At 40.9% G+C, this 24,424-nt stretch overlaps 2 protein-coding genes across 4 annotated transcripts in view; both read left to right on the top strand.

Moving 5' to 3' along the window:
- Window positions 1–24,424, top strand: part of agbl4 (AGBL carboxypeptidase 4) — a 341,409-nt gene that overhangs the window by 258,421 nt on the left and 58,564 nt on the right. The gene's annotated exons all lie outside the window — the stretch shown is intronic.
- On the top strand, window positions 1,820–11,650 carry bend5 (BEN domain containing 5). Of its 2 annotated transcripts, none has more exons than XM_005734125.2 (6): window positions 1,820–2,088; window positions 3,174–3,304; window positions 4,333–4,810; window positions 6,637–6,785; window positions 9,686–9,899; window positions 10,078–11,650. In XM_005734125.2, exons 1-6 carry the CDS (start codon window positions 1,905–1,907, stop codon window positions 10,272–10,274), a joined length of 1,353 nt encoding a protein of 450 aa, XP_005734182.2. In that variant the 5' UTR covers window positions 1,820–1,904; the 3' UTR covers window positions 10,275–11,650. The 2 variants fall into 2 exon arrangements, with proteins under 2 accessions (XP_005734182.2, XP_013766572.1); XM_013911118.1 differs by lacking the exon at window positions 1,820–2,088 and adding an exon at window positions 2,239–2,327.

A 24,424-nucleotide genomic window follows, 5' to 3' on the forward strand; every position in this document is an offset into this window, starting at 1 on the left:
AGTTTATGAAAGACAGAATTCAGAATCTAATAAGCTTCAGATGTGAAAAGGATTATCGGGTGGGGTGGGGGGCCGGGGGGAGTACTGTAGGCAGCAATTTTTCTTTCTTCTAGAAAGGAAAAAATATTTGGATGATGTAGCTGTTGTTGCTGATGATGCTTGCTTGTCCTTTTACATCCAGCTGGTTATCAGAAGGTGAAAAAAGTAAAAACACCTGTGTAGGTTGACCGTGGTAGTTTGTGCTTTTATATATTTAGAACTAAATCAATACGGTGTTGTACATTTATTGGGTCTGCAATATATTGGTAATTGAGACTGGCAACAGTTACAATAAATCTTATTACACCAGTCAGAAACATGACACACATACCGCAAATTCTCAACTATTGATCTCATGTTTTAAACCACAGTCTTTAGTGGATTGCTGCATTTGTGTCCTGTTTTATTACTGCTGCACATCTATTTCTTGTGTTTACAGTATTTAAGGTATGCTCATCGTGTCTCTGAACGTACTGCAATCTCTGGGGCACCTTTGTTGAAAAAATTGTTTACATTTTCATTTAGCTTCTCCAGGCAGCAGGAATGATATCGTGAGGTTTTAAACACTGGAGATGCTCCAGAAACTGACCCGCCTTATGCTGAAGGGCCCAGCTTTAAGGACGGGAGAGCCACTGAACAGAAGCTCAGATTAACAATAATCCCTTGTTCAACTTGTTGAGAACTTGCTCAAATCTCTCGTCTATCACTCCCATTCCTGTTTTATTTTGCCGGGTGTGCCAGACTGCTCCAGTTAGTGTAGACACGCAAGATACCTCTGCCTCAGCCTCAGCCTTCTAAATAACTGTCGATCCATTCGCTTTAAAATGTGGAAGAATTCAGCTTTTGTAAATGTATAAGGAATGTGTTCAGCTTTGACAGTTCAGCTTATGGATTCTTCACAGAAAAGTGAAACGAGCTGGTCTCTCAAATCAATAACTGGCAGATGTAACTCTGCACTGAAAAGAGTTTCAAGTGCTGCTCCAATAACTGCAGCAAAATGAGAGGCGACGTAATATGTTTTTCAGAGTTATTGTCGTTTCTTTGTTTGTTTGGAAATGTTCTTGTATACATCAACAGACTCAGGGACGGGTCACACAGGAGAGTGAACAAACATCACGGGGAAGCTGGCATTTGAAAGAGGCCTAATCACAACTAAACTAAATGCCTGAAACTATGAAATGAAATATCAGACGTGTGTGTGTGTGAGGGGGGGGAGCCTCTATATAGTTCTGCATCAGTTACTTTTCAATTACAGCAGCCCAAGCAGAACGAAATTGTTAGTGTCATTTATCGACTGTGGTGCCCTCCATTAGAGTACCAACTGAGAGAAATCCATCCTGTTGTATAACCACCTGGCTGTCTTACAATAACAAAGAGTTCATTTCTGTCAGCTGGCCTTAAGTGTTTTGGGTGTTATACAAGGAACAGATGAGAAGTATACACCAGGAAACGCAGGAAAGCACACAGAGACCAATAAAGTCTAACCAAGCAGGTAATCATCTTGATGGCTTTTCTGAAACAGTTAGAAGACAGAGTGAAATACCAGAGGTGCCTAAATGAATGAGATGACAAATCATAAAAAGTTACAAATATTTTAAATATAAATATTTATTTGAGCAATTTTAAAATTAATAAAAAAAAAATTGTTGCTTTTGAATACCTTCGCACCCGAGCACTTTCTAACAGCACAGTTAAAATCATGTCTATTACTTATGCCTTGATGATCTACCCTGGTGATGTGGACCAGGCAAGAGTAGCCGAGCGCAGACAACATCCCCAACCCCCCTATGTGTATATTTTTTTAATACTTTGTGAGGAAAAACTGTCAACCATATCCAAAGTGCAGGACCAAAGAGAAGTAAATAATGTATGCTTTTATTAGATTCTTTGAAGACGATATGTGCTACGCGTTACCCGTTTCAAATGTGGAAGATTTCAGACCTCTGCACAAAACAGATTTTGATAATCAGAAGGTGTATCTGGTTCACAGAACTGAAGAGAATGGCAGCGCAGGCCAGCCGTGCGAAGCACAGATCCTTGCCCTTGCAGGTAAGTTGTCCTCCTAACGCAGGAGATTTTGTCTTTTTTAACGCTTCTTTTCGCCGTCTGACCAAGTAACGCTGATGTGCGCGAAACTCAGGAATGTGTCAAACCAAGTGTTTTCTTTTTCCTTTTTTTGACCCGATCTGTCAGGACGTGATCAGCTGGAATCTGACACCGATAGCAACAACAACGTCCTCGGCTGTGGCTAGCTAGATATGCTAGTTAGATATGCTAAGATAAGTTTGGTATGTAGTCATACCTTGTTGTCGGTGTTTTATATGTTCTTTACACTTACTGCGCCGTGTCTCTTAAGTTACCCCTCTTGTTTGGGTTGGGTAGTATTGGTTGTGTCGCTAAATACGTGGCATGTAACGTTAGCGACTCACAACGGTTGTTTACAACATGAAGCTAACGCTTGCTAGCTTGCTTGGTTTGTATTCGTTCCGTGTTAGCATGCTACTGCCGACGTACAGACGCAAGGCTGTCACCGTATTATAAACATATTTGACAGCCGGTGACTGATCTGTCATTATTTTTGAGGCTCTCAAATGTAGTTGAGATGCCAATCCGGCGGCTTTGGTGGGCTGCAGTCTGCATGTTAGCTTTCTTATCGGCAGATTCGTGCCACAGAGGGGTTGCGGTGCTGCAGTCGTTGCAGACTACATACAGCAACCTGTCAGTAACATGTCAGCATCGCAGCCGTTTCATGTAGGTTTATCGTGCAAATGTGATGAAGTGTGCAGGTGAAATGCTTTTGCTCGTGTTTATTTGGAGTTGTAGAAATGTTTGCTCACGGTCGTTTTCTATGCACGATCTTTAGCTACATCACTAATCCCCGAGTCTGATCTGTCTGAGCTGGGAGATCTGTACAATGTCGCCAGCCCAGGACCATTTGTACCGCAGTCCTCTGACATGCTTACACTCCTACCTCATTTAATGCTAAAGTCGCCTTGATGAGGCAGAATGGAGAGGCTAACCAATACAGATGAGAGCACTTCCGTAGATACTTTGAAAAGCATACTTTGAAAATTCATGCAACTTTTTAGGGACTTTTACGAGTTTATTCTTGCTTCTATTTCCGGGGCTCACAGATACAGTAGAAGAATTTGAAGACAGTATAACACAAAAGAAGATGAAAATTCCCAAGATGTCCACGAAGAATTCAGGAAACTCCATCGAGAACAATTTTGGAGAGGAAAGAATGCCACTCAGGCATAAAAAGGTAGGAAGATCAGAGGTACACTGTGGTTGTTGGGCATTGCAGCAAACATATGTGTCTGCTGCAATGCACACATATTGCATCATTTATACCGTCAATCATGTATAAATGATCTAAATCAAAAGGTGTTTAGACTTGTTTATGTTAATAGTATCATGATAGTCTATCACACTGGGTCCGTGACATGCATTTGAGGATACTTTACATTAAAACTAATTGCATTAAATGTCATCTTTCAAATAGAAAAATGACTCAAGCTTTGCCTTTTACTGTGTCAGAGAAAACCCAAAAAAGTTAAGTAGTGGAAAAAGGCCACATCAACACTCCAAGTATAGGAGCATGTATAACTTCACATGTAAATTTTTTGCAGCGATGCTCTGATATCTAAATATATCTATCAATGATACGTCACATTTTCATAAACTTGGCTGACACCCCAAATCCCCCACACTATTTTTACCATATGCTGGATTAACACAAATTCAGCACTCTGGACAGCTGCCCTTTCACAGACAAATCCTCTGAGCGGCTCATCAAAGAACTCTGTGACTCCTGTCCTCCCATTTCCTATTGAGATTCGCATGTCAAAACAAACAGTTTGAAGTCTGCCTGTCGTGTCATTTCAGACAGATTTGTGGTTTTACGTAATATTTTTCTTCTGTTTTGAGTGGCGTCAGTCATATATTTAGTCAGAGTCATAGCAAAGAATTTTACACAATACTATCTTGATGCATGCTCAATCGTCTGGGTAAGAAAATCCCAGAAAATAAATTATGTTCTTCTGGATGCAGCGTTTTCAAAGTTGAGACTGAAGAAGTTGATTGGATGATTGATGAAGTGTGTCTCCTAATGGCAACACTATGTCCGGATGAACAGAATCGACTTTGTGGGAATACTTGTACATATGAATAAATATTTTAACAGGCCTAACACCAGAGTTCTCAAAGTCCATGACATATTTTTTTAAATATAGGTCAGATTTCATTTTGCCAACCTATTTCGTCTCTAAATTGAGTTATTACTCTCCTCAGGCCCTGTCACAGGACCATGGACGCCCCCTTTCTAACTCATCCAAAAGCCTAGCGGCGGTAGTGGCTCGCCTAGAGAGAAATGCAGCCAGCTCTTGTATGGAGGGCGAGGAGGACCTGGATGAGGACCGGCTGGCTGAGGTGGGAGAGGATGCAGATGACGAAGATGATGATATGGAGGCAGAGCATCAGCGACATCATCACCAGCAGCAACAGCAGCATTTGGCGGTGGACACAGATTGTGTGCCTGAGGTGGCTGCCGCTGTTGTTCCCAGAGTTCTGTATGAGGAGCTGGTTCACAGCTATAGGCAGCAGGAGGAGGAGATGAGGAGGCTACAGCAGGAGTTGGAGAGAACCCGCAGACAGTTGGTGCAGCAAGCCAAGAAGCTCAAGGAATATGGCAGCTTGCTGACAGAAGTCAAAGAACTGAGGGACTTCAACAGGAGACTGCAAGACGTACTTCTCATGAGACTGGGCAGCGGTGAGAGACCAGTAGCACCCACACACAAGCCAACAAACCAGTTACCAGTACCACAAAGTTGATTAGTGAACTTTAACCTCGTCAGTTGTTAAAGAAAACGTTTATATTTAAAATGAATACATATATAGTAAGGAAACTGACAAGTGAAGTGTTTCTTATACAGAAACATCTGATCAGCAATAAGGCCACAATTTCAGTGGAAGGAGTTTAGCAGCAAGCGTGAGAATATATATTAAGTTTAGTGTTCACTTTATGTCCACACAGCACAGTAATTTTACCATCTCTCTCCTGACAAGGTCTGGATGACAAATGCAGACAATAATTATTTCTTTTTGCAATTATGTGCAAAAAAACAAAAAAAGTGTAAAGATGAATGTCTGTGAAGGTTCTCAGGTTCTCTCATCCGGGAAGCTTCTTCAGTTCAGAACTAAAGAAGCTTCTTGGATGGTGATGATGATGATGGCTGAGTGTCAGTCAGTTAATCTGCTTAAGAACTGATTCTTTTATAAAACGAGAGTCCTACCTACTTTATAGGTGTCTTTAAGTTTGATTTTTGTTACTGTATATGGGTGCCATAAATGTGCACATTCTAAATATTGTCGCTGTTGCTGCTAGATAAGCCCTTACAATATTAGAGAAAGAACCAGACGATCCTCTTTGAGCAAGAAATTGGTGAGGGCGGGAAGGAAGAACACCCTTTTAACTGGAAGAGAGCTCTGGTTCAGGGAGGGGCAGCTGTCTATTGCGAACAGTTGGATGTGAGGAAAGAGGAAAAGAGAGACGAGGACAAAGCACCGGTGGGAAAACTACGTTTTGATTTCACACAAGGCTTGAACCCCAGTCTGTTGGGTGAGGCTCATGTGACCCATTCATCCAACAGTACCTTGTCCCTCTTTTGCTTCTCCCACCACCCACTAAGTATTTATTATGTCTTTCTCTCACAGTACAAAAGTTCTAAAGTCCAAACAAAGTGATGGTCCTGGACTAATGTTATTTTGATTTAGGAATATTAGACACGCAATTATATCAGATAAGCCTAAAGAAAAGCACTAAGCTTACATTTAAATCAGATACAGTTTGTATAACCCAGTGTCCCATACAGATTGATCATAATTACCATAACAGGACTGGTTTCTGCCAGAATCAGGATAAGATAAAAACTGAAGAAACCTTTGGGGAATGATGTATACATGTGGAGAGAGATTATAATCCAAAGGGATTTTAACAGGTCTATTGCTGAAGTGGTAAATCCAGTACTGGAAGTTGAATAAAATGCACTTTGGTTGTGTGATTAAAAGTGGTGTCATTGCAGTGCACAGTGCTGTACATACTCGAGCTCTGCCAGATGCTGGTCTTAACCTCAGACCCCCTGCAGATCTGAACAGAGGCGCCCAGCTACTGGCTAGACCATCTAATGGACAGGCTAAAAATTAAAGCACCCTGGGGTGCTGTCAGGCAGTGGATGGAGTGCGCTGACCGATATTAAAACTCATCAGCTACATTGGAGCTTAGCGTGGCCAGCCACCAAGCCAGCTTAGTTACTGGGCTAAAATAACTGCCTGTCACAAGGCACAGGCAAGCCTGTGCCCAAGGCGCATAGCAAGCAAACAAGCAGGTGGGCACTGCTCCAGCGGTGAAGGCAAAAAACCCCTCACACTGTACTACTGTAAGAATTCAGGTGCTAGTAGCTGTTTACACCTAGCATTTTTTCCCTCGTTTCTGCTGTATTTTAGCATGTTTTAGTTTCGCCAAGTTGCGTTAAGTGAAAACAGAGGTTTGTCGTTGCTTTTATCTCCATAATTGTTAACGTCTCCTTTATCTCCTAGAGCCTATGCATGACAATGGCACCCAGACAATCAAGGCTGAAGTGGTTGAACCTATTGTTGAGGCCCAGGAGACATGCAGAGAAGAAGCCAACACCAGTTCCAGCTACTCACCCTCACCTAGAACAGTATACACCTGCAACGACGGCAAGGTACGTTTCTCCGAGCTAAGAATTGCTGCGTATTTAATTGCATTTCTAGTTTTCCATTTTCGCTCCAACTAGTACATGAAGAAAACCTTTATTATTAATTTGTGTAATTTCTTGTCTGTACTGTTTCATGGCTGTATAAATCTGTCTTTTTGTGCTGACATTAATTCTTTAAAGCAAAGTGAAAACAAGAGGATCTTGTGCACGAAAATTCGAACTGATGTCATAAAAGTGATTGCAAGGCTGTTAGCATAGTCCAGTTAATTTCATATTTTCTAATGTAGGAAAAAGAATTGTTCTTGAAGTTCACTCAGTAGTCAACAGGCCTATTTTTTCAATTATGTTTGCATATATTTAAGTGAACTTCTAATTTATAGTGTAGAGTAGAAAGGGCACTAAAACTCTGACTATGATGGTATCTTAATAACCAATTTTGAGAGCTTCGAATCATTTGGTCCCCTTTCATTTTTCCTTGTGGGTGGCTGTGAACAGTATCCTGATTTTACAGGAAGTGCTGCGTTTCCTCTTAACACCCGTGAATCTGGGAACATGCTGTCATTGTTGATCAGTCCTTTCCCCTAGCTGCCTTACCCTTGCAGGTAAACAAGGTTGAGAAGATTATTATTGTTCCTGCAAGCGCAGCCAGCATCGTCGGTGTTTATTAGCCTGTTAGGGTTCTTTACTGCCCCCACTGCTGTAACTCAACCAGCGTCCTGTCGCTGATGACAGGGGGGGAATTGGTAGTACAAGCTCTGGGGCCTGCAGCCACTTCAAGCGTGAAGAACACTTGCAAATTAGAACTGTCCTACATGAGGGACCCCATATTAATTATTTGCACGAGAGGAATTTAAAGTGACTGACAGGTTAACCCTACTGAGAGTGCGCTGGAAAGGGTGGGGAGGGGTCGTGGAAAAAGAAGAAAAAGAAGAGGCTTTTTCTACCTCGAGGGCAGTAAAAAGCTTGTCTGCTGGCCGGGGGCCTAAAGCACATTAGCTGCACAGGGAAAAGCCTTTTGGATGCTAGCCTAAAGACTTTACGGTGATAAGAGAGTAGGGAAGGGAACGAGAGTCACATATGCAGCCCCTCCGGTACAGTAGCTCACCTAGAAGACCAGGGCAGTCTGCCATGGCTGGCAATCAGCTTGAAGTGTTTGGTCCAGGCTTACGCAATGTACAGTGACTGTGTAAAGAGCCACAGCCTAAGTTTGTAATGAAGGTAATCCGTGCTACAAGAAGATAGTGGCCAGAGCTTGTTTACGTATCCTAGAGGGTGAAAGTGACCCTTCTTGGAAAGTTTGATTTAGTCTAAGCGGGAGGTGAAAGCTGAATGTGTCCTGCTATAATTAGCATGTTCTCTGTTTGTCTTCACACTACCAGAATTTTACTAGTCTGTACAAAATCGCTGAGATTACACCACAAGACACAAGAAAAAGTAAAGCACCATCAAGCTGCAAACACACACACATCTTCTTCATTATATTTTGAAAATATTTTGGGGAAATTATTAAGGAAAAGCTTACGTTTTAAAAGTAAGCAGTCATTTAAAATCAGTGAAAGGTTGAAGAAAGTTGTTCCAAAGTTTTTGGACTACAAACTCAAAACAGCAGTCCCCTCTGGATTTAAAATAAGAGCACAGAACAGTTAGGAGACCCTGATCAGATGATCGCAGAGGCCTACTGCTGTCAGTAGCTCAGATATATATGCAGAAGCTTTGCCACGTCGGACTTTATATCATATTAAATTTAAAAAAGGGGTGATGTGTAAGGGCCTGCTAATTTTTGTAAGCAGCCTAGCTACTGCATTTGGGATCAGTTGAAAACAGGCTGAGGAGGATGTATGTTTGTACTAAAAGTTCCAAATCATTGGATGGCAGTAAAGGTTTGATTTTTCTAATGTTTCTTGGATGGAAGAAACACGAGTAGATGAGCTCTGAGATGTGAGGTTTCAAACGCTGGTAAAAATAATAGCAGGTCTTTAGCAGAGGGTTTGATATTGCCGGCGAGCGGCCCGATGTAATGACTGACCTCCTTAGAGAAGTTTTCAGGGCTGAATACAAGAGCCTGATGTCATGATGTTGCCTAGCAACCACCTACCAACGGTCTAAAATAACTAATTTGTAGCATTTATTCACCTATATCACATTATAAAAGCATTGTGTGATTTTTGACTTCATGACAATAGCTTATCATCATATTATATCCACTGTCCACTAATATTATGCATGATATATTATTACATCATGTTGCCTAGCTATCAACCTACCAGTGGGCTAAAAGGACCCATTTATAGCATTTATGCACCTAAAATACATTAGGGACACCTTTCATTTCACAACAATAATATGTAACTTTTATAATTTTATAATAGTTTTACAAATTTCACAGCTATTGGAAATTTGGGTGAGTTCAATTATACATGCAAGTTTGTTATTTTTACAGAAAAAAAAATTTTCTGCCCCAAATCATGAAAGACAGATGTTTCTTTTTTTAAGTTGTCTTCATGCTTTCCCGTTTGTCTTGTTTTTTCTCTTTTGGTCAAGAGCTATGAACATTTCTGTTCAACCATATCTGACTCAAAATCCAATTGCTGTGTCTTCCAAATTCGACCTGTAAAGAGTCACAGTGTAACTGACGTTTGATCCTCGAAGATCTGGGTTATTCCCACTTTTTTTTCCCCACAAACAAACAGTTGAATAGATGTGAAGCTGTAATGTTCTTTATCTAAAACACGGATATCTACTTTGTCTTCTGTTGACTAAAAATTAATAAAACTAGTTGAGTGTCACAACAATAAATCCTGACACCGTGCCGGTGACAACATACTGTTTGTTCTATAATGAGCCGTAGATGGAGAAGAAGAAGTTTCCAGTTGTGCTTTTCACAAACCTTTGTTTTACGTCTCTAGGTACACCTTGGTGGTGGGATCTGGGTGGAAGAAGAGAAATGGCACCAGCTGCAGCGGACCCAGGGAGATTCTAAGTTCACAAAGAACCTGGCTGTAATGATCTGGGGCACAGAAACCCTCAAAAACCGCAGTGTCACTGGAGTGGCCACTAAAAAGAAAAAAGATGCCTTGCCTAAACCTCCACTGTCACCCAGCAAGCTGAAGATTGTCAGAGGTAAGACAAACTTTTCCTTTTTCTTTAAAATGTATATTTCAAACGTTTGACAAACCCTTCTTTGGACGAGTTGCAAAAATGTTTTAGTAAAGGTAAATTCTTTAGCCTTAAGGCGAGGCCAAAATGAGCGGCTTTTAATTTGATGTGGTCTGATTACTCACACTCGCTCCTTCCCCAGAGTGTCTCTACGACAGAGTGTCTCAAGAGACAGCCGACAGTGCAGAGATAACGCAGAGATTGTCCAAAGTGAACAAATACATTTGTGAAAAGATAATGGACATCAACAAGTCCATCAAGAATGAGGAGCGGCGGGAGTCCAAGCTGCTCATCAGACAGACAGTCAAGATGGAGAACTTCACCTACGATGGCATATAGTGATCAACTGTCACCCCAGCGCCTTCTGCCCCGCGTGGTCTGCAGGATATTGAGGGGACTTGATATGGGTTGTCGGGGGATGCTGTAACCATTTCAGGAGCGGTCGTATTACTTTGGCACATCGGATTGGTTGTTATTTGAAATGTTAAAACAAAGAGGCCCCTTCGCCCGCCCCTCCGTAAAGAACCATCATCACATTTCTGTGAGCCCGCTTTTCTAATTGGCCAACAGACAGCTTTACCCAGTGGTTAGAAACTGAACATGTGAGCTAGCTTGACATAGGCTGGTGTGAGTGTTTTTATAAGCTTTACAGTGGCATTGGTACAGAGATGCAGATTCTTGAGGTTTGTGCATGTGTGTCAAAAGAGAAATTAGGTGTGATTATTACTTTATTGTTCTGTGTCAGAACATAATTGTTGAGTCCTTGAACTTTTAAAAAGTAAGAGATTATTTCCCTGGGCGAACGAATGATGCTAGTTTGCATTAGAGCTTAGATGCGTGAGAGGTTGACTGTTATGGTGACTACTCAATAACTGCTGGGAGTTGGTGCGGTTGGTACTTACTGCATAGAATGGGACATCAGGGTCTCAAATGCACAAGTCTTAATTAGTAACAGCCATATTTCATTTTGCAGCAGAGATTCTGTTGCTCCTAAAGAGATTAATTATGGGCGTGTGCTCCCACTTAACCGTATAACTTTATTATAAAGACAGCTTACTGAGATTTAATGGGACTCTGTCGAGTCTCTAGAATGCTGTATTTGTTTTTTATGTTTTTTTAATGTTAATCTTTATGAATATTTGCCATCCACGAGGGAGCACAGGAGACGTTTTGATCGGATATCTGTGTGTTACTTTAAGGAAACTTGACTGTTGAGTTGCAGTGGTACAGGCATGTTGAGACCTAGAAAGGCCTTAAATGGATCTGGCAATCACCAGGCACTGATAAGCTCCTGGGTTTTCTAGTATGCTGTGATTGTAAATGTATTGTAAGCTGAAGTCACGACGCTTCATCTGCACTTTGCTGTGAGAATGTACGAGGTGGCCAGGTACTATTTTCTGTGTAGTTCACACCATTAAGTTTGGCTGAGACGGACCGCTACCCGGATGAAAATCGAGGCACAGCTCTGGTCATCGTCTTGTGGAAGCGGTGTTAGCTACGGGTAAAGCTGTCTGGGATACTATTTTGCTGCTGAAGCTGTCTGGCCCTGCTGAACCCCATAATAACCCCCTCTTGTTTAAGGCACGCCACTGGGGAATTAGAGTAAGGTTGCTCCAGTGACAACTTTCCCTGAGCTATGCCATCAGAACTTTTAAAATTTAGTCTCTTTCTTGTTCTTTCATGTTTTTATTCTCTTCTGTTCTGTGTGTGTGTGTGTATATCTATGTATACACACACACACTTTCTTTTTTCTTTTTGATCCAAAATGGCTTGGGTGGCAATCTGCAGGCTGGAACTAAACGCTGCAGATTGAAATCTCAACTGTGACCTAGCTGTGGCTAACTGTGAATCTACTGCAGAGCTGCTCATCAAGCCTTTCTCCTCCTCACAGTCTAGATTCTCGTTTGTCTGTTGATTTATTTTTCTGTATCATATCGTCCGTCTCGGTTTTTTGTTATTTCAAAAGTTCAGATCAGCCTTTTCTTAAGCTACTTTATTTCAGTGTACATAAGCAACTCTTTATTATTATTATTTTCCACCAAACATTGATATTTCAGTTTGTAGTCTCGTTACAGTTTCAAGCTTCTGGACAAGTTTGGTTTAGCAAATTGATGTTGTAATTCCACGTTACCTATCAATTTCTTGTGTTTCTTTGTACACTTTTTTTAATTTTTTTATATGAATTGTTGGCTTTAAGCTTGACGTTGTAATCGAACTTAGATCAGCTGAGTCTACAAACATATGTTTTAAAAAGAAGAAAAAAAAAGTATCCCTCTCTCTTAGCCAAAGCGATCTCTGGAAAATGAGACGAGGCTTTTCTTAACACCCGATTTCAGCCGAGCCCGTACGTTATATTTACTATATCTGTTATTTGGCAAACCTCACTTAGGATCTACCTGATGATCACGCCATAGTATGATAAAATTCTGTATTGTTAAACCATTGCGCTCCAACGGTTGAGATGCAGTAGTTAGATCAACACAAATCATTTACATTGAATGCACTTTAAATGGGCAAATTCTTCGATCTTAAAGAAATGTTTTTGTGGTATTTGTCCTTTATTTTATTTTATTTTTTTTAATTAAAAAAACAAACAAACATGTCCTCATAGATTAAGGCCTAACAATCATTGTATTATCATGAAGCACCTTAAGACATTTTTTTATGGTTTATTATGGCAAGAATGAGTTTTGGTACATTTTGATTCATTTGTCAGATTTGCCGCTAACATGCTTGATAGACTTTAGGGCTGCCCCACCCCCCACCCCTCCAGGAGTCGGAACATTCTTGGTCGACCTGAAAAGGAAACACTCACTTTACAGGAAGTGTCAGTCACTCATGGAAACTTTTTTTCTTTTTCTCGCTTTTTTTCACACACAAAATCCAAAGCGTAGGAAGGTGACAGATAAATATTTGTCTGTCAGTCATCAACCTCAAACATTGGTTTTTGTTTCAAATATGCAAGTAGGCGAATGTTGGCCGCTTGGCATGGCCGCCGTCTTTAGACAGTCTGCTTACTAGTGATTGCAGCACAATCAGAATAATTACCTCTTTTGCTGCTGTCTGTAACAGGCAGAACGCTTCGTCCATGAGTTTGTATAATTGTTTTTCTCTGGTATGTAGCACGGTGGTAATGGTGTTACTTACAATGTTCTGTCTCAGCTTTCAAACCACTTTGTCGTGCTTGACAAAACACATTAGAAAATATGTTAAAATATAGTTTGGATTAATTAGATCACGGTCACAAAAACTGTTCAGCTAGGAAGATCTTTGGTCAGGGGGCAGCCCTAATAGATTTAACAGGTTTCTTAAAAAAAAACTGCATTTCAGTAAGTTAAATTATCTCAGTAGTTTAATCTGCAACTCCGTCATGGTCTCGAAAAGAAACGGTTTAAAAGAAAAAAACTTAGTTAGAAAATTGATAACTACTACTATCTGCAAAATGTGATTCACCAGTATAAAAACTGACCAATGAAATGTGCAAGCTGACTGGAATATGCGCTTTAACCTGATGCTGGTAATGTATAAATATGACTCCTATAGAGATAATAGTGTATTTTTTACAAATGAGTGGTAATCGTGAGCCAAAGTATTGAATGCTGAGATCGAGCTAAAGACGGGGTTTAGAATCAGCAGGGTTTGCACAAACAAAACAAATTTTTAAAAAATGGCCCCGGCCACAGTAACCGAGCGTAAAGCGCCACCTTATAACGGCGATGTGTTATTGATATACTGTTTGAGGGGGTTCCCTAGAAACGTCCCTTTTTCGGTGCCCTCTGATTTCTCGTTTTGTTTTTCCCTGTACAAAGGTTTATGTGCGCTAGGCTGTGCATTTTAAAAGAAAAGATTTCTGCTGTGCAAAGTACCTTTGCTAAAATTCTAAGACATTGTTGTGTATTGTATTTGTGTTTGTTTCTTTGTTGTTTATGCCAAAATGGGAGGGGTGTGGTTAAAATGATGCTTAAAGAAAGACCATTAATAGAGCTATTACATCATCAAAAATGTTAAGGCCTGTTTCCTGGATGGCCATTAAGCCTAATCCTTTAACTAAAACCACCTTCAAAGGATGAAAGCTGTATGGAAGGACTGTATGTTTTCAACCCAGATTTGGCTTAATCTGTAAAAGCAAGGCCGTTCTTTATCAAATGTACCGAGTCACTTGCAGAAGAGCGGTTTGGGTTTTTAGCAGCATATCAGTAACATACTGTACCGCTTTATTCACAAGCAGAGCCACTAATTTTGGCTTTGCGTCACGACACCAGACCAGTCGGTGCTTTCACCGTTACACTTAAGTAGTGATAGGCAGGAAACGTAACCTTGGCGGCTTTGCGATCGTCTTTTTATGCCACCTTTAGTCCTTTTCTCTCCTGACATTCATGTGGACGATCCTGTCCTCCTCGCTGTTGTTTTGGCTTATGTTGTAAACACCTGTTTAAGCTGCAGAAGGGAAGGAGCTTTGGGTTGCTTTTTGACAGTTTGATTAAGGAAAAAGCGATCTGGTTTTAGCTTCACTGTGCGGAACAAGATAAATGGCTCGGTGCCACTGTTTTCGGAGCTAGGTGTACACGAGACACACGTTTGAGCCACAGATACAGTGTCAGACTTGGTTTAAAATGAGAAAACGGAGAGGAACACATAGTTAGGCCTATATTTTTATTACAGTTATCAGAAAATTTGTATACAATCCACAAACCGGTTCTACTTCATCTAACTTCACCGTCCTACCTCATTGTTACTCTGGTGTTTGTTTGTCAGTGACTGTAAACTATGTGTGTATATTAAAAAAGAAAATCTATAGGAAAAGGTATACCTGGTTACTCTCAACATGTACAGCATATTAAAAACTTGTAAAACACCTCAGTACACAAATATCATTCTTAGGAGGAAATCAGTTTTATTACCTGCTTAAAGATGCTGCTGTAAAGGGGTGTCTGTGTGAGGGGTCGTCTCCGAATATATATCTTCGCTCTTTGCTATGTTGTGCAGTTGATCAGTGGTTGTGTTCTGTCTCTGTATTGCATTCTGAGATTTTTACTGGTTGACGGTGCTACCAGCAAACAGTTCGAAAACTGATCTATCGGACCTCAAATGGTGCTGTTTTTCTATGTTTTTATCGTCATACGGCTATGTTTTATTCAGGTGTGTCAACCGCCACTATCCCCTCAGCTTACTCGAATTCTAAAGCCAAAATATTTCACAAAAATCGATAACCCTGCTTTTACTGTATCAACTATATGCTATCCATCCAAATATTGTAGATAGTGATTATATCCTCAGCTGTGAGTTTCAGAAGTACCTCAGAAGTTGCCGATTTCAAATGGATGCATCTGCTTTTAGCACCTGTTGTCTATCAATTTACATTGTTGCAGTGTATTTTCGGAAATATGCATTTTTACTGATTAGATCAGGTTACACTATAGATAATAGATGATTATTAGCTCACACTCAGATGTCGACGATGTGAAAGTTAGAGGAAGCCACTGGTCGCATGCCACGCAGGAAATCTCAGTCAGACTGGGACGACGGAGTAGAAGAGGTCCTCAGCAAAAAAACAAAACCACACGTTAAGTTTGAGTCCATGTTAACCTCAGATTGTGTTCTAGAAGAGGGATGAAATGACAAAATACCCACGTAGAGGAATGTGTCAACTTCTAAAATTTGGACCATGCCAAAAATGCGATCAGGGTATATTCACGAAGACTGTTTTTTGTCGACGTTCTTGTCCTCTTGAATAATTATCTGTGATTCACCTGTTGCATCGCTTTTTCCCTCACCGTCACTTAAATGTAATTTAAATGTTAAAATTATGCATTTAGTGTAAGAAAGTATTAACGATTGACTTACTGTGAGTAATTATACAAAGTGCATTATATTTTCTTTTACCCTGTACCAATGGAATCTTTTCTGCACCAAAGTGTTTTTCTGTTGTTTTGTTTTTGTTTCTTTTATTGAGAGAAAAGGGTTGTGTCCCTTTTCAGTATGTTTCTATGTTCTTACTGATGGTTATTGTTTTCATTTCCAACCGTGCTGGTGAACATGAAATGTGCTGGTACCTCTCTACTGTGGGAAGAGCGTGTGTTCAGATACACAGCAGTCGTTTTCACGGAAGCACTTAAGCCATTCGTTGGACTGTTTTAATAATAGTTCAATTGTAAGCTTTGCTCTGGTCCAGGGTATTGACCCAGGGAGTTTGTGTGTAATTGAATTCCTATGCAGGTGTTGAGTTACTTACCTGGTACCACATCACTGTCGGGTAGAGGGCCAACTGCGGAGATGGAAAACTGGGCCTCGAGATTGAGTTAAAGGGGACAACGGCGACATGACAAATCCATACAGACCTATTAATGACATTTTCATACTTGTATTAAGTGAGCTATACAGGGCTGCTTGGATATCTACCTGTCTGTATTAGGTATAAACGCATTGCAGTGATCATTAGGGAAAGACAGGGTTATTACTGTATGGAGTATTTCCAGTTGGTATGATAATGTGAAAAGAATTTCAAGACTTTTGGAGTTGACACTCCCTCATTATTATAGCCTCCCAGAGGCAACCCTACATTTTCAGAAAATGTTATAAGTATATGCGATAGAGAGTGTACATGTCTTTGCTAAACCGGCCACACCTCTGCTATGCGAGCAAGTCTTTGACGCTTAGCATCCTGTTCTGTGTTTTCTCTTGCTGCATTCAGGAACACCTGTTTAATGTATAGATAAACAGAAATAAAATTGAGACTTTTATTCTATCAGCACAAACCTTGTGTCTGTGGTTTTTTGGGGGGTTTTTTTGTTTGTTTGTTTGTTTGGTTGGCTGGGTTTTTGTTTGTTTTGGGTTTTTTTGCTCATCTTCCTTTGGGGGAAACTGTTAGATAAGACTGAAGAAATGTATCCCAATCCTTGTTATAGCCCTTTCTTCATTTTATATTTATTAATTTTTTTATTTTTTGATGTGAAGAGTTTGTTTTTATGCATGCTAGCAGCATCACTAAACCAGTTTGGTCCATGCACCCACATAAAATCTGGAAAACTGGAAAGCTCCTTGAGAGGCAGGCCACCTAGACCAAACAAGTTCAAGTATCTTGGGGTGTTATACACAAGCGATGGAAAGGTGGAGCGTGAGCTGGTGAATCATCGGCAGCAATGTGGGCATTATACTGGACTGTTGAGATGGTGATGAGCCAAAAAACCAAAGTTTTCAATTTACCCACTGATTTGGTAAATGGCCTGTATTTGTATAGCGCTTATTTATGTTGCATCCCTCACCTATGGTCATGAAATCTGGGTGGTGACTGAAGGAGTCGGCCGAAATGAGTTTCCTCTGAAGGGTGGTTGGGCTCAAACCTCCGGAGGAATCTTGGAGTAGAGCTGCTGCTCCTGCTCATCAAAAGGAGCTAGTTGAGGTGGTTCAGGCATCTGGTTAAGATCCTTCCTGGGGCGACTACCCTTGTAAGTGTTTTGGGTGAGCCAAGAAACTGCTGGAGAGATTATATTTCCAGTCTGGCCTGGAAATGCCTCAGAATCCCTCGGCAGGATCTGGAAAGTTTGGTTGGGGAGAAGAATGTGGTGAATACCCTGTGATCCCACTTCGTAGAAGAGAAATGGGGAGATAGATAGATGTACTACAGGGTTGGTCCACCGTTGAATTCAGAACTGCCTTACTTTTTGTGGCATGGATTCAGTTAGACGCTGGAGGGATTCCTCAGAAGCTTTGGTCCATATTGACATGATCGCAGCCTGTCTACAGATTGGTTGGCGGCACATCCCTAATACGAGTCTCCCGCTCCACTACATGCCAAAGGTGCTCTATTCGATTGAGATCTGGTGACTGAGGAGGCCATATGAGTACAAGTGTCATATTCACAAAACCAGTTTGAGATGAGCTGAGTTTGTGACATGGTGCTTTATCCTGCTGGAAGCAGATGGGTTCTTCATTTTAGGTTTTTGGGGGGATTTTTTGCATGCAGCTTTCAGAACCTACAGCAAAGAAACTGCAGTGAAACCCCCCTCCTCCTTCTTCTTTCAACTGACCCTTTTAGGGGTCGCTACAATGGATCATCTGCCTCCATCTCTTCCTAGCATACTCCTCTGTCACATCAACCATCTGCATGTCCAATTTAACTACATCCATAAACCTCTGAAATCTTGATGTAGCCACTTTGATGTCACCCATCAATTTTGAGCTTCACAGTTGGAGTTTCAGTATTGGTATTATGTTTCCAGATAAAAGAAACTCCAATAGAGAAACATGTCAGTCGTAAAGTCACCCCAGTCAAAATTATTGACTGAGCCCAAACCTTCTGGGTTTTAATGCTGGGAAGTTGGGAATTTTAACATGGAAGTCTGTAGGAATTAACTTTCATTTGCAGCCATCCTCTAGCGACACCTGCAGTTGATGTCACTTCCACATTGGATTCATTTTTCACCTCTGGAAGTTGCCTCTTGGCTACCGTGTTGTTCACTGGCACATTTTCAGAGGTTGGAGGTAAACTAAACTGAATCAAGGTTAAAAATTTCCCATATCTTGAGGTGTAAACTTAGTTTGAATCTTAAAAGTGTTATTTTTACGCTGCAGCAGCACATAATTGATGTCAAAAGAGTTTCTCCATTTTCAAATTGGGGGCTGTGTGTGCGGAGTGATTCTCATAAAACCTGAATGACCCTTTGCTAATGCAAATTCTTCAGCACACAGAAACCTAACCAACTTTTAATTTAAATGGAAAAAGAGACATTTTTAAATTTAAGTTGGTCATACAATACCAGAGATTTACGTTTGCAACATGTCACCCACGAGTTTAACACAACTAAGACTGAGAGATTTCCAGACAGAGGCGGAGGATGAAAGTGTGATGTGTAACTTCACAGAGGTGTGTAACCGTTTAAGTCCTTTGTGCCTTTTCACATCTTACCTTACATTAGTTTTCCATCGTCACAGGCTGTGTAATGGACTTCCGTCACCACACAGATCAATCCACTCGCCTGTACGTTTTGCACTTTTATTCTAAGTTTAGTGCGTGTGGGATTAACGCACAATGTTTTCAATATCATAAACGACATAACAGGGTGATTCAAGCTGCACTGTGCCACATGACATGCCGATGATTGGCAGCTCTGTCTCTAACGTGTCACTTGTACAAACCCTATTGCATTAACAGCTGAGATGTATAAACCGAGATAACACAGAAATGGGGTGTTGACACATCAGACTGATTGTAAGATAGCTCTTTTTTCTTCTTTTTTTGCAAATGAATCTAAAACGAACATTGTCTCTGAATGTCCTCCTTTTTGTATAGTCCACAATAGAAACTGATGGGAAGAGTGCCTCCTTTCTTTATATACAGACTGCACCTCCTTCATTTCTCCCTGTCCCTCTCTCTTGTCTTGCACACTGAAGCATTTCCATACATTATTGCCTCTGTAAGCAAGTGTGTCACGCGCCCAGGCTTTTCCTACAGCCCAAGAGGACTTCTCAATGTCATTATCGCTAAAGCCTGCCACATGTCTATAATGTATTGCTGCCTTTCTTTATTGGCAGCGTGATGATTCAGTAGTGGTGATGATGGATTAGTGCTGGCTGGGTCGAGCTGGGCTGGGCTGAGTCCGTCCAGACTGGGCTGGGCTCTGCAGCCTGGCTCTCTGTCGCATAAACACCATGTACTCCTCACACACTGCAGTATAGAGGGAGACATATTGTATTTATGTCACACACACAGTCTAATGAATATGGTCATTTCGGTGCTTTTATGGAGCTTCTTGGAACATTGTCTGATTCATCGCGTTCACCTTTTGAATTTAATGCAGACATGGCGCACGCAGCAGCTCTGCATAATAGGTGGCAGTAATGCATTCTCTTTATGACATTGTTAGTGTTTTGAATGGGGAAATATAACCGCATTTGCCTCGTGGAAGAGGAAGTTCAGAGTGGGTGCGCCGTGTGCATTACCTCAGAGTAACAAGGTTTGTTTCCACGATCATAAACACGTACACACTGGGTTTAGAGGAAGGACGAATAGTGGCATGTTTTATTGCTGAATATGAAACACAGTCCACAAAGCACATCCACCCAGACTGAACTAGATTTAACGGCACACTGGCCACCAACTAAAAGTCTAAAACCAACGCTCAGGACTTGATTATAGGATTTTGAGTCTCTCCACGTCAGCTTCCTGTTGTTCGCTGTCATGGCGGTTTGGCTTCAGCCGCAGCACGAGAAAATAAATAGACATTAGTCTTAATTTCTTATCGCTTGCAGCAGTATCTGACCATCACCGCTGCTGCTGTAAATGTTTCCCGCGCCGGCAGACAGAAGAAATACATCCCGATCCTTGTTGCAGCTCGTCACAAGCACGATGGAAATTTGAGCACACATGCAGCAGTTAACATTTTCAGTATTGTTGATCAGGCCCTATATTAATTTTGTCCATCACCGACTGATGCGATATATTGACTTTAATTCCCTTTGCACTAAACCGAGTTATTTTGCTTATCCTGCAATATTTTCTCCCCAAAGGCATGGAAGGTTTTTCTCATTATGGGAAACAATTAACTAAGTAACAAAAGAGTTGAGCTTATGCTTTTCTAATCGATTCTCGTTCGTGCTGTTGTTGTGACTGTAGGTGAAGGAGTTATTTGTGTTTTTCATTTAGAGCAGTTTGGTAGTTTTATCTGTGTACCACCTATTTACACCATGCAGAGTATTTATATATATATATGTAGTCAAGTAAAATATGCAAGAGCCTTCATTGCCATCTCTGCTGCTTTGTTCATTTCAAAAGTTATTGCAGGTGTGACATCAAGTTGGTACTTTAGCAATTCTGCCTTTGGTCTTTGCACACATTGATGAAGCACCACCCATACCTTCACCCATCTGGGTGTTCATACATTGTCAGTTAGCTGTACGATAAGATACGCTGGTAGGTCTTGACTGTTAAATTCCTTGCTGCCAGCGATGTTCGGAGGTCCTTATCGTTTTTAAGGAGCTTATTTTGCTGCTTCAGTGATAAAAACTGGAAAAGTTTCGAGTCCATCAGCCCCTCCAGTAAGTGGATGCAAAACTCTGCTCGTCTACCCTACACACATTCGTGCACATGCATACATACCTGTGAATGCACACACACACTGGCGCATGCATACTTAAATACGGAGCATCCAAATGGCCTCTATTAATGCAGATGGCTCTCCCAATTAACAAGATTCAAAGCGATGATGAATTTTTCACTCTCTGAACAGTTAAGCTAATTATGGCCCAAATGAAGCAGGTTCCAGTGAATCGCCATGGCAGAGGCTGCCAATGGCAGACAATGTCACTGTCACAGTGCCACTCTGCAGCACCACCCTAATCACTACGGCTGCTTAATATTCATCTCCCACTGCTCTCTCGTCGCCTCCATCCTTCCTGTCTCACCTCTCGTCTCGTGTATCCTCTCTTCATTTCTCCTCCCTCCTCTCATCTCTCCTCCCGCTTTCCTCCACTGCCCTCCTTACACGAGTCCCTACCATAACCCCTCCGCACCCACCCACCGACCCACCCACCACTTTGTGCCTCTCTCACCATAGATGTGTTGTTCATAATGGAAATCAACTAAGTGCGCTAATAGCATTTTAATGATAATTTAATGTAGTAAATAAAACTTGTTACAAGCTAAGCAATTTTGCTGGATTTCAAGGGCAATCAATCTGTGTCCAATACAATCTGCTCACCTCCTTGATGATGGGTGTTGGATGTCAAGAGCATGTTTTCTCTCATGCAAGCTACAGATCAAACTACGCTTGTCTCGGCAGCTACAGATGCGCAAAATTCAGTGGAAAAGCACAAAAAGGGAGCCATGTGTGTTAAAACGATCGGTAAAGTTAGTATAACAGCGTGTTCGTATTATTTCATACTTCAAAGGCTTAGGGTTGTGTTAATGTTTTAAAAGTTGTGCTTAAATCGGTGCAGATATTACACATATCCTTTAAACTAGTGGCTCTAAAAACGATCTGATAACTGCTACAAGATAACTTCCACATACAGTATGGACCCCAGAGGTCTTTCCCCCCCTCTGTTGCACTTTGTGTATCATTTGACATTATCCCTTTTCATCATAAGGTCTTTTTTTGAAGCAAACTTAATGCCCGGTGGTTATTCGTGCCATTTTCTTATTTGTTGTTGATTCAGATTATAATAATCAATTCTCCTCAAGAAATTAACATACCTGAGTCATTTCAAGTCTGCTTAGCTTTGTGAGTCATTGTTTTCCATTAAAAGAGATTAGATTTGCCTTGTAATCAAAGATGAATGCTTCGTTTTGCATTTGGATTCTTCTGCATATTATTTTATCAAGCATACCCCCTAGACCAAACAAATTAAAAATGATGAGGAGCTTGAGCTAGAAAGAGAAAAGAATAAAGTGAGAAGGAAAAACAATTTATTTTCTCTTTTAATGTTCTACCAGTGGTCATTTAGCTAGCCTCTTTATTTAAATGGTAATGTGAAGCCGACTAAACAGGCACGACGAATCAGCCCGAGAAGAGAAGGAGACTTCAAAAAAAGAAAAAGAAAAGAAAGCTGTGCTCTTTTCAGGCTCCAGGAGTTTATCTGGGTCTTTCCTCCTGTCGTCTGACTGAATGAGGAGCCGATTGAGCGACAAGTATAACTCTTCTCAGTGCTGGACTATAATTAATTAGGTGGGATAAATTATAGCATCTCTAGCGAACCCCGGCACACATGCACACGGAAGCACACTCGCAGCCAATGCACTCTGTGCACTCCGTCGTGCAAACACGCATACATGCTTAACGAAACGCGTTAGTATCGATGAACATTGGAAGTGAAAAAAATGAAAGTGAAAATAAACACATGTGACAGTTATGATTAATTTCTATTCTCATCACGCCTACGGTTGTGTAGCATACTCCCTTTATGCTACTTTAAAAAATAATTATATATGGATGAATATGTAATTTAGTCATAGAATGAAGCTATTATTCATAGCAAAGTGTGGAGGATGAGTTCAGCAGTCTCACAGCCTGAGGAAAGAAACTGTTTGGAAGTCTGGTGGTAGTGCTTGCCAGATGGTAGCAGGTTAAACAGGCTGTGGTTGAGGTGGGTATTCTGTTTTGGTGTATTTCAGGCTGTGCCTCACCTCATCTAATCTGTCAAAAGAAAGCACGTTCTATCACTTTAATAAAGATGAAATACACATGCTGCGAGTGCTCAGTGTACAAAAGCCCCATTTAAGCAATATTATCGACCAATTTCTGAAACAATAACTTGATGTAATAAAAAGATAATCCCTCAACTTTCATACTAAATGTGGATTGTTATGTCTAATTATTATTAAATGTGTTATTTTCATTAGAAGCAACAGTATTGTTGGTCTCTTGTTTCCAGACAATGAATCTAAGTGTGCCCTCTTTACCACCTGCACACCCTAAAAGCCCTTCAATGGCAAACAAGCTTTTATTTATGTCTGTTATGGTAAAAGTAGAAGAAGTTCAGGCTCTGCTTTAGCAGCATCACCACATAACTCCTGCAGATGGATTGAACAACCGTCGCTGCTGCTGTAAAATGTCTCCACTCGTCCATCAGTCTCTAACATCTCACATCGGTGCTTTGCGCAGCGCTGCTGTCTGATGGGATATGTGGCTGAAGAACAAACTGACACTTGTCTTCTCTGCTCACCGTCAACCCGGACCCCAAATTCGTGGCTATGAATTACAAACACACACCACGCAGACACGCGCAAACGCCCTGCCAGCAGGTGCTTTTAATGGCCTAGTGTTAATGAGAGTCTTGTTTAGAGCTGTCAGATGACCCTAGGCCACGCAGGCTGACACTGACTCCATGTTCACAGCTCTGGAGGTCACCGCACAGTTTACGCAAGAGTGTGCACGGATCAGCGCGCGTGTGTTAGTGCTACACAGGAAATCATTTATCAAACCTAATTGCTTTTCGAATCAGTATAATAAAGTTATATTAAAATACCTTCGTTCTTTAAGTTTAATATTGAGTCATTACTGTTGATGTAATCATTTAAATCTTATCTATGGAGTCCGTTCTCATTGTTTGATTGAAGCTAACAAGAACAATCAAGACACAGGCTCAAAAAATAAAGAATAAATGATAAGAGTAAGAATAATATTTGGCAGCGTAAGTTTATAAAATGATTTGATCAAATAAAATTATACACTTTATATAATCAGTTCATTTTCTCAGACTTTAACAGTAATTTCATCCAGTATATTTATAACAGCCACAAAACAAAGTTGTAATGGTGCCTTTATGAATCCTCAAACAATGTTTTTCTGAAAAATACAAGAAAAAATTCTCATTGGTAAGTATTCAGATCCTTTGCTTAAGCGGTGTCATAGAAATAATCTGTCTGTGAAGGTTCTCAGTCATCCAGGTCATCGTAGTCTAAGGAGCTTGCAAAGAAAAGCGTCTGGACTTCTTTAAGTTACTTGAAGACGTTTCACCTCTCATCCGAGAAGCTTCTTCAGTTCTAAGGTCAA

This window comes from Pundamilia nyererei, unplaced genomic scaffold (genome assembly GCF_000239375.1).
Source record: "Pundamilia nyererei isolate P.nyererei 1_Seehausen unplaced genomic scaffold, PunNye1.0 scaffold00056, whole genome shotgun sequence".
NCBI classification, from domain to species: Eukaryota; Metazoa; Chordata; class Actinopteri; order Cichliformes; family Cichlidae; genus Pundamilia; species Pundamilia nyererei.

Excerpts from the sequence above, each read along its gene's own strand:
- bend5 (XM_005734125.2), top strand. The coding sequence starts at position 1,905 with ATGTATGCTTTTATTAGATTCTTTGAAGACGATATGTGCTACGCGTTA. Across the intron at positions 3,305-4,332 it reads TGCCACTCAGGCATAAAAAG|GCCCTGTCACAGGACCATGG; the intron begins GTAGGAAGATCA and ends TACTCTCCTCAG. Across the intron at positions 9,900-10,077 it reads CAAGCTGAAGATTGTCAGAG|AGTGTCTCTACGACAGAGTG; the intron begins GTAAGACAAACT and ends CTCCTTCCCCAG.